The sequence below is a fragment of the Oryctolagus cuniculus genome, chromosome 2 (genome assembly GCF_964237555.1).
Source record: "Oryctolagus cuniculus chromosome 2, mOryCun1.1, whole genome shotgun sequence".
NCBI lineage: Eukaryota > Metazoa > Chordata > Mammalia > Lagomorpha > Leporidae > Oryctolagus > Oryctolagus cuniculus.
In genome coordinates, this window is record NC_091433.1 from 91,352,636 (window position 1) to 91,373,897 (window position 21,262).

At 48.9% G+C, this 21,262-nt stretch overlaps 1 protein-coding gene across 2 annotated transcripts in view; it reads right to left on the reverse strand.

Annotated features, from left to right (window-relative positions):
- ZMAT4 (zinc finger matrin-type 4) overlaps positions 1-21,262 on the reverse strand; it is a 367,608-nt gene that overhangs the window by 272,320 nt on the left and 74,026 nt on the right. For both annotated transcript variants that reach the window (XM_051832388.2, XM_051832389.2), the window contains exon 2: positions 19,842-19,947. In XM_051832388.2, the coding sequence (XP_051688348.1) occupies positions 19,842-19,943 (102 nt within the window). In that variant the 5' untranslated portion in view covers positions 19,944-19,947. The remainder of the gene's footprint in view (positions 1-19,841; positions 19,948-21,262) is intronic.

The window sequence follows — 21,262 nt, forward strand, 5'->3', positions numbered from 1 at the left end:
TGGGACACCAGTATCCAGGCTGCCCCACTTCCAATCCAGCTTCTTGTTAATGCCCCTGGGAAGGCAACAGAAGATGGCCCAATTGCTTGGGCCCCTGTCGCCTACATGTGGGAGACCTGGATGGTGTTCCTGGCTCCTGGCTTTGACCTGGCCCAGCCCCAGCTGTTGCATCCATTTAGAGAGTGAACCAGTGGATGAAAGATCTCTCGCTCTCGCTCTCGCTCTCGCTCTTTCTCTCTTGCTCTCGCTCTCACTCTCTCTCCCTCCCAATCACTCTGTAGCTCTGCCCTGGGCCATCCCCATGGCTTTCCCAGGTGCCGCAGTAGGGAGCTGGATTGGAAGTGGGGCAGCCAGAGACTGGCACCCATATGGCAGGCTGGCATTGCAGGTGGTAGCTTTACCTGCTGTGCCACCACACCAGCCCCTCTTCCTTCATTTTAACTGACTTCATTCCCATCAGACCCAGCACAGAGGTCCGAACACAGACCTCCCGCGTCTGACTTTGAGCCCCCTGATTCTCTAAGACCTACTCCCATGAAACAATCCTGCAATCCCGCTCCCCCTTTATGATCATTAAACCTATTTCATAAACAGATCCTAACCTTACTTCCACATTTCACGGACCAGAGATTGAGTATCCCTGTCTGGCCAAGCCACCCTAAATCTCTGAGTCGGACAGCACAGACGTTGTTTCTGCACTGCTACTGACGCCGTCTCACTCGTGTGCCTCTCACGGCTGCCTCCCCGACCCCGCACCCTCCTTCACCGCCTTCTCAAAACCAGAGCGAGATTTTTGTCTTTTTCTTCTCGGGATCCCCATGCAGGAGAAAATGGAACCTGTCGTGCAGCATTTACACAGTGGAGATGCTGGAAGAAATACGCTTGGCAAATGATCACGCACATCGGGGGTGTTCCTCTCCGGGACACGTGTCCCTCTGGGTACCAATGTCAGAGAAACACGCGACGGGAACCTTCTTGGGTGTGGACAGCAAACCAGCGCCCTTGAATTCTGGAACCAGCCCTAAGTGGCTGGAGCGGATGAGTGGGGGTGCAGGCAGGTGTTCTGCAACCTTAGCGACCTGAGGCATGACCCTGCTCCAGACAATCCAGCTCAGATCTTTTCTATTTTTTTTTTTTAATTAAATGGAGTATGTGCCCCTCTGGCCCTTTAACATTTTAGCTACAAGATTGCTTTCCTGAGCAAACACACTCTGGTCTTTCAGGTGCAGGGGCAGTAAGGTGATTTCATTCTAAAGGCCACAGAGACCCAGGGATAGGAGATGAACTCTGCAACTTTGCACACACACACATGCACACCCTCGGATGGCGTGGCTGTTTCCAGGTCAGCTGGGACCTTGGAATACCACAGCCCTGCCCTCTGGCTTTCGCAGTGGTAGACTTCTGTAATTATGTTTCAAACAGTGTCTCGGCTTCCCACCGCACACCCTGTCAATGAAAACCGACTTGTTTAATGCCTCCATGGTGACATGATCAGGTTGAGGCACACTGTAACACGAAAGCCTCACTACCACACAGCTTATTGTTACAAGGACTGAAAAGGGGAGCAGTCACACCAAGTCTCTGCATCATCCTAATTTCATACCTGGGGAAGAGGCACGGGCAGTAACAGCCAGCAGGGCAGGGGGTTAGACGTGCCACCACCTCCACCATGGAGAGGATTCCCGGTTTTTCCGGCTTTCAAGAAAATAAAGGGCCAGCGCTGTGGTGCAGAGGTTTAAGCCGCCGCCAGAGCCACCTACATCCCACATGGGCGCCGGTTCAAGTCCCAACTGCTCCACTTCTGGTCCAGCTCCTTGCTAATGTGCCTGGGAAAGCAGTAGAAGATGGCCCAGGTATCTGGATTGGGGAGACTCAAAGAGCGCCCCAAGCTTCTGGCTTCAGCCTGGCCCAGCCCAGTGCAGCCCTGGCCATTTTTCATTTGAGGAGTGAATGAGCAGACAGAAAATATCCTTCTGCTTTCTCTCTCTGTCATTCTGCCTCAAATAAACAAATAACACTTTTAAAAAATGAATAAAACAAAATTTTTCTTTCTTTAGATCAAACAAGATTACGAGGCCAGCGTTGCCTGCTGCACTGGCATCCCATAAGAGCGCCAGTTCAAGTCCTTGCTGCTCCACTTCTGATCCAGCTCTCTGCTATGGCCTGGGAAAGCAGTAGAAATGGCCCAAGTCCTTGGGCCCCTGCACCTACATGGAAGACCTGGAAGAAACTCCTGACTCCTGGCTTCGGATCGGTCCAGCTCTGGTCATTGCACCCATCTGGGGAGTGAACCAGCGGATGGAAGGCCTCTCTCTCTTCAAGAAGAAGAGGCAGCTCTTCTTCTCTCTCTGTGTAACTATGACTTTCAAATAAATAAATAAATCTTTAAAAAAAAAAAAAAACAAGATTACAATGGGAAACCTGAAACGTCAAAAGTTCCAATAAAGAATGTTATAGCACTCTGCAAAGAACATGTGGTAATGAAAATGCAACTTAAGGGCGAAATTAAAAAAAAGAGAGAGGCAGCATATTTTGGCTTTTTATTACAGGATATTTAAGAAACAGCTTGGCAATAAATGTTAACATCTTTCTAATGCTCGGGAATGCAGCTGCATAAAGTCGAAAACTCACCTTGACTCATTGACACAGCTGAGGTTTAAGCTACGCTGATCCTCCCCAGCGGAACTGCACCACAAGGCAAAAACAAAAAAAGTGCTCCAGGCCGGCGCCGTGGCTCAATAGGCTAATCCTCCACCTTGCGGCGCCGGCACACCGGGTTCTAGTCCCGGTTGGGGCGCCGGATTCTGTCCCGGTTGCCCCTCTTCCAGGCCAGCTCTCTGCTATGGCCAGGGAGTGCAGTGGAGGATGGCCCAGGTGCTTGGGCCCTGCACCCCATGGGAGACCAGGAAAAGCACCTGGATCCTGGCTCCTGCCATCGGATCAGCGCGGTGCGCCGGCTGCAGCGGCGGCCATTGGAGGGTGAACCAACGGCAAAGGAAGACCTTTCTCTCTCTGTCTCTCTCACTGTCCACTCTGCCTGTCAAAAATTAAAAAAAAAAAAAAAAAGTGCTTCGTCTCACTCAATAAATGGAGAAAGTGTGAACTACTGTCACACAGCCACAGGAGACAGGTCACTCAGGAGAGGCAACAGGAGGGTGGAGAGAGAGGACCAGGGGAGTTGGTGAGAAGGGAGAAAACATGAGAGGAATTCAAAGCAAAGAAGAACCCAGAAGAAAAAGCCCCCAGTAGGATCCATATCCTGGATGCTGGTTCAAACCAAACTAGTGTCTGTGTTGCAACAGAGTGAGGAAGCCGAGACATCCAAGGCACGACCCAAGTCTTCATCGGGATTACTTCAACTGAAGAATGAGATCTACGTCTTGACAAAAGAACAGAGACGAATGAACACACCATCACGAGCCAAACTGCACAACACGCGTAAGTGTTCCCATGGTTTCCGCGTTTAAGTTACCTTGCTCTGAAATCATAGTTTAGAATTCACGTTAAAGTTGAACAAATGGAGGGACAGCCCTGTTTCAAGATGAGATGACTTGGTACTGGAAAGAAATCAATTCTCTTCAAATCAATTTGGAAATCTGGAGAAATTCCAGCAAAGATGTCACCGGAATCTGTGAACGGGTTCAAGCATTTATACGCACAAAACGCTGCTCACCGCCTGCAGAAACAGCTAAGTCAACCGCAGCGAAAGAAGAGCTGTGATCTGTCCTTCTAGGATGTTAAGACTTAATAACAAGGCAGAACAACCAAGCCCGCTGCAGACCGGTCCGTACCAAAGCCAGCAGAACCTTGCAACAGAGCAAAGGGTTCTGACTTGGACTCTTGGATATGTGGAAGATTAACATATGACAGAGATGAGCCCAGAAATGATAGGAAAAGAATGGACAGGAAAACTGATGCACTATATGGGAGAGAAAGTAGATTCTTAGTTTACACCATCGGTAAAAGTAGGCTCCCAAAAGCATTAAAGAAATGAATGTGAGGGCCAGTGCTGTGGCATAGTGGGTAAAGCTGATGCCCACAGTGCCGGCATCCTATGTGAGCACCAGTTCTAGTTCCAGCTGCTCCACTTCCCATCCAGCTCTCTGCTGTGGCCTGGGAAAGCAGTAGAAGATGGCCCAAGTCCTTGGATCCCTGCACCCACGTGGGAGACCCAGAATAAGCTCCCTGGCTCCTGGCTTCCGATCGGCGCAGCTCTGGCCATTGTGGCCATTTGAGGAGTGAACCAGAAGATGGAAGATTGCTTTCTCTTTCTCTCTCTCTCTCTCTCTCTCTCTGCTCTATGCCTTTCTGTAACTCTGCCTTTCAAATAACGAAATGAAAGTAAATCTTTTTTAAAAACGTGGAAAATAAAAGTGTCTAATCAATTGAAGGGAATATTTGTATGTGATCTTTCAGCATAGACAAAAGTGTATTAAACTTATCACATAAATATTAACAAGCTTAGAATTAATAAAAGGCACCATGAACAGACATTATAAAAGACAATAGAGTGGGAGGGACATTGACAATATCTTCATCCAATGGGGCATATGTAAGAATATTGAAAGAAAAATACAAGAATCCAGGAGGGAAAGTGACCAAAGATAATGAATAGGAATCAAAGAAAAGGAAACCAAAAGGGGCTAATTAAGTATGTTAACAGTTGTTCAAAAAGCATAATAACTAGAGAAATGCAATTTAAACTAACAATAGGATATCAAATATCAACTAGATAGGGAAAAAGAATGAGAGTACTAAATAAAGCCAATTATTTGCAGGAAAGTGGAGATATGGGAGCCCTCGTCCCACGGGTAGAGAGTAGAGCAAGGCTTAGTCAAGTGAAAGGATACTGTAACTTATGATGCAGGAATGCCACTCGCGGCTGCAGTGACAGCTCCGATGCATCCCACACAGGTTCTTCAGGAAGCCTGTTAGGGATGCTGGGCACATTTTTGTCTGTGTTCGTGAAATACCCCTGAGCCAGCTAGGTATCCATCCCTGAAGGAATGGGAAAATCAAAAGGCAAGAGGTGCTGACAATGGAATGCTAAAGAGCCACTGGAAATGAGACAGCAGCCATGGGATGCCCACGTAGGATGCAGATGGCACTCCGGAAACGCAAGCTGTCCTCCATGAAAGAGGGGATGGACCGTCACATCACCAGGCCCACGCCACGCATGATGAAGGGTGACGTCTTTCCAAAGAGCACAGTATGGACAGCGAGGAAGAAGGAGCAGCTTTCTAGTGTAGAGCCACAGCAGACACAGTCCCAGCTGCAAGAACGACACCACCCCCAAGGCGACAAGCAGAGGAGGGCTGGCAGGAAGACACCCCTGCTCCAGGTTTGCCCGCCAAGAACACATCACCCTAGTGCACCCACGAGACAAGCATCAAACACCAAACAGCCCTCAGTGGAGGCTCATTCTACCAAATACTTGATCCATGCGGGCTTCTCAGTCTCATCAAGGTCATGACACACAAGAGCATGCTGGAGGAGCAGCCACAACCTGGGAACCCAGCCTGGGATCCTCAGCAGGACCTTGGGACAAGGAAAGAATACTTGTGGGAGCCTAAGGACATCTGAAATAAAGTTCAGATGTGATCCTTTATGATATCGTGTTACATAAAAATCTGTATGCGAGATAAAAATAACAGTCCATCAATATTGGCTCATTAGCTATGACAAATGTACCATAGTAATGTAAGATGCTAGCAATAAGGGAAATTGGGTCAGGACACACAGAAATATTCTCATGATGTGCTTCCAACTTGCCTGTAAATTTTGCAAATCTGAAAGTATTCTAAAAATTTTTAATTATATTCTTTAAAAAAAATCCATACTCTCAAATCATGTTAATGGACATAGACCAAAAAACAAAAATGACAAATCAGACCTAATGATAGTTTCTGATGGGGGCTGAGGGAAGGGGTGGGCAGGAAGAGAGGGGATAAGGGGAAGGAAGCCTCCTAATGCTCTTGTATTACAGAAGAAAGAACCTGAATGGGGAAGGAGCCTCTGACCCTCGACTCCCACAGCTGTTCTCCAGGTAGGGTCTGCTCCAGCGGCACCTGGGAGTGAATTCGCTCCATGCACAGCAAGAGAGAATTCAGCAGGGGAGTCCAAAGAGAGCCCAGAACCTTCCAGAAGAAGGAGATGCTACTTGGGCTCTTCAAGGGGCTCAGAAGCAAGTGATGGTATCATGTGGGGTCCGCCAGGTTTAGAACCGGAGCCGGAATTAGGACCACAGGGAACTGGGGAGAAAGAGAAGAGGCAAAACTCGGCACAGCTGAGTCCAACAAAAGGCAGCCCAGGGGGCCTCGTGGGATGCAGCGGGTTAAGCCGCTGCCTGAGATACCAAAGCTCGCATCCCAAGTGAGTGCCGGTCTGAGTCCTGGCTGCTCCACTTCTGATCCAGCTCCCTGCTAGTGCACCTGGGAGGGCAGTGGGAAATGACCCAAGTGTTTGGGGCCCCTGTACCCACATGGGAGACTTGGATTGAGTTCCAGGCTCCTAGCTTCGACCTGGCCCAGCCATAGCTGTTGTGGGCATTTGGGGAGTGAATCAGCAGATGGAAGATTCTCTCTCTCTCTCTCTCTCTCTCTCCCTCTCTCTCTCTCTCCCTCTCTCTCTCTCTCCCTCTCTCTCTCTCTCCCCTTGCTATCTCTCTCTGTGTCTCTCTCATACTGACTTTCAAATAAATAAAACAAATATCTTTTTAAAATGACAGCCTTATTGATAGTGCATCAAGAATTCCCCAGACTTGGTGGAAATCATAAATGGACCTGCACCCTGGCCATAGGTGAGTCCCACGGGAAAGGTGTGCCACTCAGCACGCGGGCTGTGAGCTCCGATAGGAAAACCTGTGCTTCGTCAAAGAAGTCTGGGGAAACGGAGAGAGCCAGATTCAGGACAAGCTACCGCTTTGTCTTGCACACAAATGTCTTGCTCCCATTTCTTAAGCGCCTTGTGATGAGCTGGGCATTGACAAAGGAGCTCTGGTTCTACAGTCACTTTGCTCGGGTGTGCATAGCCCAGGACCAGGCCTTTCCTCTTCCTAGGTCTCCCCTGCCACCGCAGTCTCCAGAGCGAGCTGCAATCACCACTCTCCCAACGGCGTCCCACGTGCCCAGTGCACACACCCTGCTGTGCTGGGCCAGCCAGCTTCACGTCCCTCCCCTCTCATCCAGCACAGCCACCGGCCCCACCCAGCCAAACCCCTGCCCCGCCACCCACCACCCAGACCTGCAGACACTGGCGGGACTTGGAATGCAGGCCAACAGAAAAGATGCTGGAGTCTCTGCCGCTGTGAGCCCTACATAACTGATTCGTTTCTAAGATGCTGAGAGTCTGTGTTAGTGCAATTTCATGCCGTGTCTGATATGGAAATGGGGTTATCTCTTATTTAAAAAAAAACACCCAAATCTGTGACAGTGTCCTAGCAAACAGATGACAAGAGGGGAGGGAGAGTGACACTGCATGTCCAGGTGTCAGAGCAAAAACACCTGCCAAACACCACCTGCGACTTCGTCCCAGGAGAAGGAACATGGCAGCTCTGCTCTAGGGGTAGCGATGGTCCCAGTGCACATCAGCTCCACCCTGGGCCAGCGTCAATCCTGGACAACTCTGTCCTAGGGGATGGTGTTGGGCAGCTCTGTCCTAGCAGAGGGGTCATCAGTTTAAGGAGAACTAGCACAAAGCACTCCTTTCCTCTTATTGGCAGGTGATCAGCTTTTCCAAGAAAGGTAAAGAAGTGTAGCACGGGACCGTGCCATTCACAGAGTGCAATACACTAAAATAAGATAATGTAGAATTTTTGGACAAAGAATCTTAGAAAAGGCATAGGCCAACTGCTCTTAGACACCTAACACTGACACTGACAGATGGGATTATTTTTTTTTTTTTTTTTTTTGGACAGGTAGAGTGGACAGTGAGAGAGAGAGACAGAGAGAAAGGTCTTCCTTTTGCGGCCGGCTCACAGCACTGATCCGATGGCAGGAGCCAGGTACTTCTCCAGGTCTCCCATGGGGTGCAGGGCCCAAGTACTTGGGCCATCCTCCGCTGCACTCCCGGGCCACAGCAGAGAGCTGACCTGGAAGAGGGGCAACCGGGACAGAATCTGGCGCCCCAACAGGGACTAGAACCCGGTGTGCCTGTGCCACTAGGCGGAGGATTAGCCTGTTGAGCCACGGCGCCGGCCGACAGATGGGATCTTAAAAGACAATGAGTGTTGAGAGTCAGTTGGGGTTCTCAGTTGAACATTGCGATTGGAGCCTTTGGCCAAAATCAGATTAAGGATGTAGGCTTTCCACACACTTTTTAACAAGGTAAACTCCAGGTAACAACCATGTAATTGCAAAGAAAAGGAGGCATGGGATCCAGGAAGCAATAATAAACAAACAGCCTTTGTCGTTCCCCGTCTTCGTGGAGGAACGACACAGGACCCTGCGCTGTTCTTTTGTCTGCTCGGCCCTCCCCGGGTTTGCTGCTGGTTCTTCCCGGGTTGGCTACCGACCCTTCCACCTCCGTGGAAGGGCGGTTCCCCCTAGCCACTTTCCCCACTTCCGCGGGGGAGCGGCACACCGCCGGCCGGCTCTCTCGGGGGCTGCACAGGTGTTCCTTCAGATAGATGTTCCTGGTGCATGTTGTCTCTCTCCTCCTTTATAGTCCTCTTCCACCAATCCCAACTCTGCTACCCACATGCCGAGTACGCTGCTCTCCTCCAATCAGGAGCAGGTCCTGCTGTTTATTGGTTGAACTGGAGGCAGCTGTGTAGAAGTTGTTACTCCCTTCTCAGCGCCATATTGTGGGAGAGCAGATGCATAGAATAAGTCTTAATTCCAGTAACTTAGTCTAGTCCGAGTTGCTCCCCACAAGCCTTGACACTGCATCTCGGAGAGAACTGTGGGGCTACTGACATCTGTTGCTTGTGCAAATACACATATCTTAAGCTGTCTATGTTATTAAGAGAATCATGATACTAAAAGTAAATGACGGCATTGAATTAGAAAAGATTGAACAATGCACAAGCCTTAAATCAGTCTTGGGAAGGAGGCAGGTGAGAAGGCTGGAAGTTGCCAAGGGCAAGGAGGGCAATGGATGGAGGAGAATTCTGGAGGTCAGTACCAGAGGTCACTGAGAAAAAATGAACGAGATAGCACCCCTCCCCCCGTCCAGGGAAGAAGAAGATGGGATTCTATTTGGGGAAATGACTGCTCTCCAGGGAAGGGTAGAGTGACAGTGCTTGCCTTGCAGGATGCTGCCTCTGCTATAGACCAGTGATGGCTCCTTGTCTTCACTCCTCCACATGCTAAATGGCATACGTGCCTGCTGTGACCATCCTCAGAAGTTGTAAGGGACGGTGACAGTATTCTATCAGCTACAGGTTCCTGAGCCAAGAGCCGTGACAGTGGAGAGGTTCAGTCTTGGAGATGCTGAGATATGAGCTGGATGCAGTGATTGGGAAAGTCGGGAGGTCCCTGCCTTGGAGAGGGACATTTGTGTCCTGTGTGTCCCAGGAAGAATGCAATGCAGAATTGGTAACCAGAGCGGGAGACCATGCCACAGATGATGCCACATATTTCTGGAAACCTGTTTCATTGTTCCACAGATTTAAATTTAAATAATTACCTTTCCCAACTTCCTCTGCAGCTAGATGGGACCACGTGACTGGGTACAAGTGATAGCATGATTTGTCTTCCTCCTCCAACTCTGATTAAGAACCAGAGCTTGCATTAGGGCCAAAGGGAACAGGTGAGAAAAAAAAAAAAAAAAAGAGGCACTGTTTGGGGTAAAACTTGAGGAAGCTAAGTTTATGGAAGATAAACTTATTAGAACCTGGCCCAGTCCCTAAGGTCTACTGAATGACATCATATGCTGTCAGTCAATGAGAATTCATGCTACAGGGTATGCTCTACATACGCTTAACCAATAAGCATTAAGCATACCATCCATCTAACACCTGTTCATGGGCAATGTGTATGGTGCTCTGAGTATGTTCTTCAGCCTGTTGTTTGATTCATTATAGCCTCTCCATTAGCAATCCGTTTTATATATAAGTGAATTGTTTTAACTAATAATAACTGACAAATGGTAAGATGGCCATGTTAGTTCTGTTGGAATAAAACAAAAGAAAAACATAGATACAAATAGTTACATATTCAATAGAAGCTCAAAAGTTATCGATGAAATGGTCAAGAAAAGACAGCGAGGGCCGTGCTGTGGTATAGTAGGTTAACCCTCCACTGGCAGTGCCAGCATCTCATATGGGCACCAGTTCGTGTCCCAGCTGTTCCTCTTCCAATTCAGCTCTCTGCTGATGGCCTGGGAAAGCAGTGGAAGACAGGAGATGGCTCCTGCACTCACATGGGAGATCTGGAAGAAGCTCCTGGCTCCTGGCTTCTTTGGATCAGTTCCGGCCATTGTAGCCATTTGGGGAGTGAACCAGCAGATGGAAGATCCTCTCTCTACACCCCCTCCCTATTTCTGTTACTCTACCTCTCAAATAAATAAATAAAATCTTTAACAAAAGAAAGAAAGGAGAGTTTACAGATTAACAAGCAGGGATAGGTTGAAGTCCTCTGATATTATAAGGAATAACAAGAGTTGCCTTAGCCCGGGTGAATGATCTAATGATCACATTAACAGCACCCAGAAGAAGATAAGCATGCCATGACTTCAAGAGAGTTGAAGAGACTGAAAAATTGATTTCAGCGTAGAATGCCATGAATGTGTCTTCTTAGGAATCCTGCTATAAAGACCTCTTACTGCCTTTACCCAGCCAGCACTCACATCTCCAGAAACCCTTTACCTGCAATACCTATGGTAGGTGCAGGTGCAGGGAGCCCTGACAGCACTCTAGTGCAGTTGGTACAGTGCCCAGCAGGACCAGTGTGCCACAGGAACTCAGCCAGATGTAGAGCCCAAACTCTGACATTGGGTACAAGTGCCTTAGCCCGCAGGCTCACTCAGGCAGTCAGAGGAAAGAAGCAGCAATATCAAGATGAAAACCTGAGATATTAAGGGAGAGAAGACAACAAAGGCATTCGTAGCACATGGGGTGTCATGAAACTTTCATCACATGTGTTCAGGATCGTAACTGTCACCTTGCATTCATCATCCACAGAGCACTGAAGTGGCATCTCCAACTGGAGTTGTAGAAGCTAGAAAGCATCCTTTTGGCTGTTTCCCTAGATGAAACGTAAGCTTGGAGAGGCCGAAGTTCTACTGGAAGGCAATCAGAAAGGCTGACGTGGGAAAGAAAGACCTGTTTCAGCATGTAGGTGTGACATGTGCCTGCTCCTCCCAGGTGGACTAACAGGGCTCACTCCCCACTCTACAGCAAGTCTTACAGACTTTTGGTGAAAAGTGCACCCACTGGTTTGGAGGACTGTCTTTGTCAAAACCACGAAGCCATCACCTCCACCCTGGAGGCTGGCCCTCGAGTACAGATTGACGCCCAGTGTATACCATTGCCTCTCCTGCAGCAGTCAGCCAAGTCCCCGTTACAGGGGCACCGTTCCTTCCCTCCTGTAGTGACCCTGCCCCCACTGCAGGGTGTTCACCAGCCTCCGCATGCCAATGAGCACAGCAACTGTGCAAAGCTCTGCAGGAGTGCAATGGGAGTGAATGAAAAACTTGACACAGGACGCCGGCCTACCCTAAGGACGCTGACACTCACTGAAAAGTGTCAGGATACCTGAGACATCAGCTCACAGGAGCAACTCATCAGCCTTGTGCTGCAGCAGCTCAAAGACTTCCGGAGTACACAGGACGGGGAAGTACTAGGGGTGGGCATGCTTACTGTTGGCCCCGTAGGGCCCACTCAGTAAGAGCTGTTCTCACTCCCCTTCCAAATTCTGCACATTTATCTTCTTCCTTCAGCTTTTTTTTTTTTTTTTTTTTTTTGACAGGCAGAGTGGACAGTGAGAGAGAGAGAGAGAGAGAGAGAGAAAGGTCTTCCTTTGCCGTTGGTTAACCCTCCAATGGCCGCCGCGGCCAGCGAACCGCGCTGATCCGATGGCAGGAGCCAGGTACTTCTCCTGGTCTCCCATGGGGTGCAGGGCCCAAGCACCTGGGCCATCCTCCACTGCACTCCCGGGCCACAGCAGAGAGCTGGCCTGGAAGAGGGGCAACCAGGACAGAATCCGGCGCCCCGACCAGGACTAGAACCCGGTGTGTCGGCGCCGCAAGGCAGAGGATTAGCCTAGCGAGCCGCGGCGCTGGCCTCCTTCAGCTTTAAAAACATACAGGAGCTGGAAAAATGTGTGGAAAATGGAATCAAAAGATATTTATTTTGGAGTCAAAACACTAAAATCCATGCTTAAGAGCATCTTCACCAAGTTTAAGAAAAAAAAAAAAAACTATGCATGGGTTTCAAAAAAATTTTGCACCAAAGCAGTCATTTAATTCCACTTTTCCAGAGCTTTTTTTTTTTAAATATAACATGTATTAGCCAGGTTCCCCTCTATGGCAAATGCCTGACAGGAACTTTTTAGAAGGGAAGAAAGTTCACTTCAGTTCTGAGCTTTGGAGGTTCACAGTGCAAGACTGGGCGATCCCATTGGTTTGGTGCCTGAGGGACGCAGCAGGGGATGGAGGCAGGCAGAGGAAGGATCACAGGATAAGTCAGGAAGCAGAGAGGCGGGCAGCATGCTCAGACCCAGAGGGTCTCTCCTTGTAAAGCCACCGCGATTCAACGGTAGGGAGCCTGCCGGAACAACATAATCCGATCAATCACTTCCCAGAGGCCTCATCTCCAGACAACATCATCGGCTCAAGCTCCACCCCTGTGTATCCCCAATCTATGACTTTGGGACTTGACCACCTGCTCACACCAGAGCACCTCCTTTGTACGCTTCTGTCCCCTTGATTTCATTTCTCGTGTTCTCCCCTGTACCACGTGTCTTCCCTCTGCACCCCAGAAAGCCACCCCTCTGCTCAAGGAAGCAGCTTTCTCCCCTTGCAGGGAAATTATTCTCTGGCCCCTTGAAACGACAGCAAACTCCTCCACTGGTCTCCAGCAAGTATTCTCAGAACTCCCTCTTCCTTCTGCAGCACATGGGCCCTCGCATTGGCAAGCTTTCCTTTTGCTTCTGGTGTCTGCGTCCGCCGCTTCTGTTGATTCTTACCATTCATCCGGGGAGCCGAGACGACACCTAATTATCTTTGCCATTGAAACACTAACATGTTCTTAATGCCGCGTGAGGACGAAACACCATAAGGTCCTCGTGGTTTCCATTATTTTTTCATTTCAGGATTTCGCATGCCAAAAAAAGAAATTGTGACGTCTAGCACGGAAGGACTGGCTGATTAGACGGGTATTCGGTTTCTCTGTTCTCTTGGAAGAAGGTGCAGCCCATTAAATGAGGCGTACAGCCATTAGGTACTGACTCATCTGCCGTGTTTTCTCTCCTATCTCAGACGATGAACACAGTACTCTCACAGTCACATTCTATCAAAAGCTGTTCTTTTCCCAGCAATACACCCTGACCACCACTAACTGCCTGGCCCTAAGAAATGCTCAGTTCTGCTCGGTGTTACGCTCCCAAATGCTTCGAAGTCTCACAAACCCCCTCTGCTTTCCACCCTGTCACCAGCCAGGTGCCAGATGCGCTGCTACCAGCCCTTCCCCCATTCAAATCCTCCAGTCCAACCCAGTGAGCCTCCTCCGGCCTCCTTGGAGATGCTGATGTGGGATGGGCAGCAGCTACACAGGTCTGCTAAGCTGGAAGTCCCAACCCCAGGTAATTCTGTCCTCCTCCTTGTCCATGAAAAGGCCCCTTTTCTCTAGAATGATCTGCTTCATCCGGTCCTAAGTGGGAGGACACCATGAAAGTATGGGTGTTGAACTCCATGTGGATGGAACGTGTGGAGGTGTCATAATTCCCAGGTGGCTTCACACCTGGAGAGACACAACCTCATAAGGGGCTCGCTCTCTCTCTCTCTCTCTCTCTCTCCTCCACAGACCACAGCTGGAGGTGCTACCAGGTGCCCTCTCTGCTCCCCACCTTCCCCAAGCCTCCTCCTTTCAGGCAATCTTCTGCCCCCTCTGCCCACTCATGATGGGCATTTCTCTCTGCATGGGGCAACCCATGCTCATGCATGCATAATAAATTTGTTACTACCTCTTGCACCTTATGTGTGTCTGCCCTTACAATGTCCATCTGTGTGCTAGACAGGAGCCTAGAGTGAAATTAATACACCCCACACCCACATCAAGACCTTTTGCATCAACTTCTGCCCAGCCACTGGCACCTGGAGAAATCATGACATCCCCCAACAAGTCTTTCTGGAACCATAATAAGTCTTCCTGATGACTTGCTCTTTTGAATGTAGAATATGCAAAGATCTAAAAATTCAGCTAAGGGCACAATGTAGCACTACACTGGAAGTCAAATGAGCAGAAGAACCAACCCTGTCTTTGCATCACATCACAGATCAGCAGCTCCTTGGAGGCAGGCAGCACGATGCCGCAGGCCACACCCTCAGCTACCACACACTGACGTGCGCCACACCGAACACTCCGTGTTGATGGGCTGCTTGGGCTCATTTCCCGCATAGGTTCAGAATCTCTTCCCGTGATGAATGCGGATATTGCTGAACATACAGAAAACACAGTCTGCCTCCTAGGGAAGCTGAGAGTATTGTCAGGTTGACTGGAAGAGTGAAATCCCATGAAAACAATAGATCACTGATAAGGCATCGCATGTAAGTGTGGCAACACTGTCATAGGACTGAATGGGCTCTTGAACTTTGAGAGACCCGCGCTGGGGTAACCAGCAGAGACAGTACACACAGAGGGAGGGAGCAGACATTCTGATGGGTAGGACCAGAGCATCAGGTTTCAAATGGCCTCAGGGATCATCTTTTGCAAGCCAGTCTCTGAGAGATGGAGCAGAGGCACCAGGGAATTCTCCAAAGAGAAGCTGGAAAACCACTCCGAGTGAGCTGAGTTCTCACTGTGTCCTTTTCCCCTCCCTGGGCAGCTCTGCAGGAAGAAGGCAGAAGGAAGCGCCCACCTCTGTCGGGAGGCAGGCGGGGAAGTCATTCAGAATCCCCATCCACAGTTAATGGGGAAGTATTTAATGCTGCTTTGATGATGTGCAACACGGCTAATTGCAGTTGTACCGTAATCGCTCTGTTTTCTGCATCTCCTCCGTGCTACACTCCACAAACACTAACAGCCTCGAAACACAGTGAGGGGACACTAGGTTAACAAGGACACTTGAGCTCCACTAAAGTAGCCTGTCACTGAGCCGCTGAGTTTTTTGGTTTGGGTGGTTTTGGGTTTGGGGGAGGTTTTGATGTTCTGTTTGTTTGCTAGCTTCATTCTGTTGCTTTTCAAGTTTGTTTTTGCTGCTGTTTTCAATGTTCTAACATTGCTTTTCTAGTCCAAGTCCAAGTCATGGCTGGATAGTGCCCCAGATATATAGATAGATAGATAGATAGATAGATAGAGATATATAATTTATTTATTTGAGAGACAGAGATTTGCAGACAGAGTTCTCATCACTCCTCAAATGCCTGCAACAGCCAGGACTGAAGCCAGGAGCAGAGAATCCCATCCTGGTCTCCCATGGGTGTAGCAGGGACCCAGTTATCCTGTGTCATCACCACTGTCTCCCACAGTCTGCGTTAACAGGAAGCCAGAGGCAGGAGCTAGAGTTCAGAACCACACCCAGGACCCTGGTGTGGGACTCGGGCTTCTTAACTCCTAGGCTCAGCCCCAGGATATTTCTGCAACACAGTCATCCACTCCACAAGTGCTAACTAATGCCCATCGTGTCCAGGCACTATTCTGGAAATTATGGAAGATCAAATGAATAAAGCTCTATTTCAGTCCTCAAGATTATGACAAGATGGCTGACTGGACACAGAAAGTCCAAGAAAGGACTACTAAGGAGGCAGTGGGATTACGGAGCAAGGACAAATCCCCCCTCCTTAACTGGAGCACACACACTGGGGACAAACTGCCCTCAGAAGCCTGCCCAGCACTCAAGCAGACATCCACTGAGACCTGTCAGGCGTGCCTGGGCAGAGCCATCAGTCCTTCCACCCAGATGAGTGTGTTTGGGTGATGCGCATGTAGGGTCTGCTTCATCTTAGCCATCTGGGGCCACTCAAGCAATTCTTTGTGCGTAGCTTTTTCTTTTTTTTTTTTTTTTTTTTTTTTTTTTTTTTTTTGACAGGCAGAGTGGACAGTGAGAGAGAGAGACAGAGAGAAAGGTCTTCCTTTTTGCCGTTGGTTCACCCTCCAATGGCCGCCGCGGCCAGCGCGCTGTGGCCGGCGCACCGCGCTGATCCGATGGCAGGAGCCAGGAACCAGGTGCTTTTCCTGGTCTCCCATGGGGTGCAGGGCCCAAGCACCTGGGCCATCCTCCACTGCACTCCCGGGCCACAGCAGAGAGCTGGCCTGGAAGAGGGGCAACCGGGACAGAATCCGGCGCCCCAACCGGGACTAGAACCCGGTGTGCCGGCGCCGCTAGGCGGAGGATTAGCCTAGTGAGCCGCGGCGCCGGCCAATTCTTTGTTCTTCATCTATGTGTTCTCTGTCCATTCCCAGAAATGCCCTTCTTTTTTAAAAAAAGATTTATTAGGGCCAGCGCTGTGGCACAGCAGGTTAATGCCCTGGCCTGAAGCGCCAGCATCCCGTATGAGCGCCGGTTTGAGTCTTGGCTGCTCCACTTCTGATCCAGCTCTCTGCTGTGGCCTGGGAGAGCAGTGGAAGATGGCCAAGTCCTTGGGCCCCAGCTCCTGCGTGGGAGACCTATAAGAAGCTCCTGGGTCCTGGCTTTGGATCAGCGCAGCTCCAGCCACTGTGGCCAATTGGGGAGTGAACCAGCAGATGGAAGACCTCTCTCTCCCTCTCTCTGTTTCTGTCTCTGTGTGTGTGTGTGTGCGTGTGTGTGCTTCTCTCTCTGTGTAACTCTCGCTTTCAAATAAATAAATAAATAAATCTTTTTTAAAAAGGCAAAGTTACAGAGAAGCAGAGCCAGAGAGAGAGAGAGAGAGAGGTCTTCCATCCGCTGGTTCACTCCCCAATTGGCCGCAATCCCAGAGCTGATCTGATCCGAAGCCAGAAGCCAGGAGCCTCTTCCATAGGTGCAGGGCCCAAGGACTTGGCCATCCTCCACTGCTCTCCGAGGCCACAGCAGAGAGCTGGATTGGAAGTGGAGCAGCCGGGACCCTGTGGGATGCTAATACTGCAATCTGGGGCTTTAACCCACTGCACCCCAGCACTGGCCCCCAGAAATGCCCTTCTTAAAAGTAATTAGCCTTCCAGATGTCCTAAATAGCACTCTGGCCTCAGAATCAGCCCTTAAGGCATTTGGATCTGGCTGAAGAGCCCATGAGAGTATTTCAGGCATGGAAAGCCAAGACACTCTGAAAAAAAAAAAAAAAAAACCCTAAATGAAAGATCTCTGTGAGTGAAATCCCAGTGGAAAGAATGGGCCATCAAAGAAGGAGGAACCTTTCTCTGAAGGGAGGAGAGAACTTCCACTTTGAATATGACCTTGTCTAAATAAGATAAGAGTCGGAGAACTCAAAAGGCTTCTATAGCCTTGGCAACTCATGACAAGAGCCGTGAGTGATTACTGATGCCATAAACAAGAGTGTCAATTGTTAAGTCAACAACAGGAGTCACTGCGCACTTACTCCCCATGTAGGATCTCTGTCCTTAATGTGTTGTACAATGTGAATTAATGCTATAACTAGTACTCAAATAGTACTTTACACTTTGTGTTTCTGTGTGGGTGCAAACTGTTGAAATCTTTACTTAATATATACTAAATTGATCTTCTGTATATAAAGAGAATTGAAAATGAATCTTGATGTGAATGGAATGGGAGAAGGAGCAGGAGATGGGAGGGTTGCGGGTGGGAGGGAAGTTATGGGGGGGGGGGAAGCCACTGTAATCCAAAAGCTGTACTTTGGAAATTTATATTCATTAAATAAAAGTTAAAAAAAGTAATTAGCCTTCTGTTCAGAGACAGTACCCTCACTGTCTCTTTGAAATGTTATAATCAACCGTGTTCTAAAGAAAGTAACCTCCGATCTTGTCTGACGTTCACCCCACTGACCTAAAGCCACAGCCAAGGTGTGTTCACTGGGTTATGATAAATAAAAATTTATTGTCTTGGAACACATAAATCCTGCCTAACATCTGATCATGCTGGAACACTCTCCAGGACTCATTAAACGTCATTAGGCTTATGTCCCCTGGGCCCAGGTCCCTCACACGGTGCCCTGAACCAGCCTCAGAGTCTGTTTAGTTCCATCAACAATACTAATGAAACCACGCAGGTTTACAAAGCCGTACCTGCAGAAATCAACAGTTTCATTTCAAAAGACGGACTTACTCCCTTTGGCTATTTCCAGTCACATTTACTTCCAACACCTGGTTGCCTCTTGACAAGAAGAGTATACAGGCAGCTCTTCAGAGCCATGGGTCCAGCATCCACAGACTTGGCCAAGGCCAGGTGGAAAAAAAATTTGAAAACAAAAATTCTAGAAAGTTCCAAATAGCAAAACTTGAATTTCCCAGGCAACGAGTGCTAGACTCAATCCACATGACTGAAGTGCTGTGTAGGTATTGAACCAGGTATTAATGGTGACCCAGAGATGACTCAGAGCACGTGGGAGGGCATGGGCAGGCTCTGTGCAAACACAGTGTGTGCCATGTTAGAGAAAGGATTTGAGCACCTGCAGATTTGGGTATCTGGGAGGTGGGCTGAGGGCGGAGTCCTGAGGCCAGTCGCCAAAGGACACAAGGGACAGTTACAATAACTTTCTTCACAGGCGCTGGTTGGAAGAGTTCTCTCTGAAGATCCAGCTTTGTCTTCATCTAAGCATTGCTGCAGATGACGCAACAATGACCCATGTCACTGTGCATAGCTGGCATCCTTTACAGCTTCCAAAGGGGTTTCACAAATACTCCTTCAACAGATCTCATACGGACAGCACAAAACCCAGGGAATACGCAGGGTTGGGGGTGTGTGTGTGTGTCTGCTTGGTCACCATTATGCTTCTCCTAGTGCACGCAGCAATCTGAGGCCCAGAGGAGTCAAAGGAGTGACAACTGGCACTTGTCAGACACATCAGACGAAAAGAGAACTGCAGGCTAAGCCCTCCAATCTAAAGAGACTTACAAGTTGTGACATTCGCAGGCTCCTGTTCCCATTGGCACATGTTTGCTTCCAAACAGAGCACACCCTCCCGCACCGTCCCCTCTCCTCCCTCTGTAGCACCCCATTCCCTGCAGGGTCACTCATCACCTGCTCCTAACAAGGATTAAAAAAGCAGACATTTGTTCCTTCATCCTAAAGACCTGGCTCACTGAGCCGTCCTGCTCTAAAACTTTGCTATCCCTCTTTGGGGGAAGTCATGCACTCACTTAGGATGTTGGCCATCATGTGGATGGACATCGCTTCTGCTGAGTCCCTCACACCTCCATGTTTCTCTATAGTGATTGACAAAGGCTCCTGGACCAAACTTGAAAGCCACAGAGAGCTGGCATGAACACATCCTGTCCCATATCCTTGAATGGATGAGCAATGAGGGACACAACCAGTAGAGAGAAAGAGCACTGGGTCCCTAGGGGCTGAGCTGCACATTTACAAGACAGTGGCTCTAGGAAGCAGTGAGGGCAGAGAATGGTGTCCCTGCCCCTCACTCCCAACCACTCAGGACACAGGTATCCTGGCCTGACCTCACACTCTGCAGGCTCCAGCCCTGTGGCTCTTCAAATCCAGCCCCACTCCAGCAGGGAGTATGCGCGAGACCTACAACAATGCTACTCATTCTTCCTTTAGGAAACCCAGCGTGGGAAAAGCTGTCCTTACCTCATAGTGGGCCACGCGCTGAGACTCCGAGATCAGTTGCGCACTGCACACCTTGCAGTAACTGTCTGTAAATAAATCCTGATCGATATCGGAGGACTTCATCAGGCTAAAGGAGAATTGACAGAAAAAAAAAAAAAAAAAGAAAAATGAGTCCGCGGCATTAATGTCAATGCCAAACATGAACCATGGGAAAAGCCAGGGTGCCCATACCAGTGCAATGATGGCAACACCCTCCATATTGGTAAATTGGTGAGCTCTGATAAGTATGGTTTGTAACTAACTCTTGAATGCCCAGTGGGGTTGTTGGTACCCCACAAATAGAAGCCCAGCTTTAGTCTGTCTCTCTGAACAAACTAGACTGACATCTAACGCTTTGGCAGGGATTTGTGTGAAAGGGTACTTTCACGAGTGAAAGATCCTAAGCGCTCAATGTAGCCGACAAGAGGAAATGGGTTAAACGCACTGTGATACCCACACTGCAACACAGCCTGTCTCCCAAATCCAAATTCAAGTCAGATGCTTCCATGAGAGCCCCTTCATAAAACAAGAAAAGTTTGCATGAACAATAAAAAGAAATGTGTGTGGAATTCTAATAATTTTAAATGTATAGGTGCACAGAAAAATATTTCAAATAGTTCTAACAGAATTTTCATAATACTTATCTTTGGGATATTATAGGTAATTGCTTTTGTAATTGTCTTTATTTTTACAAATTTTCTACAATGAACATATATTGCATTTGTAGTCAAGGGCAAGTTAGCTTTGTCGAGAGCCTTAATAAGCAGCATAAAATCTAGTTTTCAGTTCAATCGCTCTGCTTAGGAAATTAAATGACAAAACCAGACTAAACTATAACTTTGATTGCAACCTCGTTCTCTGTACCACGGGTGAACTCAACATTCATGCTGACTCTTCTATCAAGGATTGCCAATGGTCATAATGGCCACCTCCACCCCTCTACAGCACCATCACACTCACCAAGAGCAAGAAACATATTCTCGGCTCTCATATCCTGAAGCAAAATGCAACCAGGGCCTCCCCCTGGTAAACGTGATCTGTCTGGGACATGGCTTGTGTTACCACCCTGGAAACACACCAGGACCCAGAGATCTTCCAAACCAGCTCACACGTTCTTCACTTCCCTTCCTATCTTCCAGGCCCAAAGCACGCATGGCACCGGTCACCTTGCCAGCGAGAGAGGCTGGAGAATCAGACAGCAGTGATGTAGTGGGCACCTTGGAGCTCATCCCCACTGAAAGACCATCCAGAGCCACAGAGCTGGTGATTGGCATGGCCAGAAATCCTCCCCCCAACTTGCAGGATTCTGATTTCCACGCACCAGATACATCCCGGGTCTCCTGCTACCACGTGATGCTGGGTGAGTCTGTCTCCCTCCTTGGAAATTGAGATAACAGCCACCA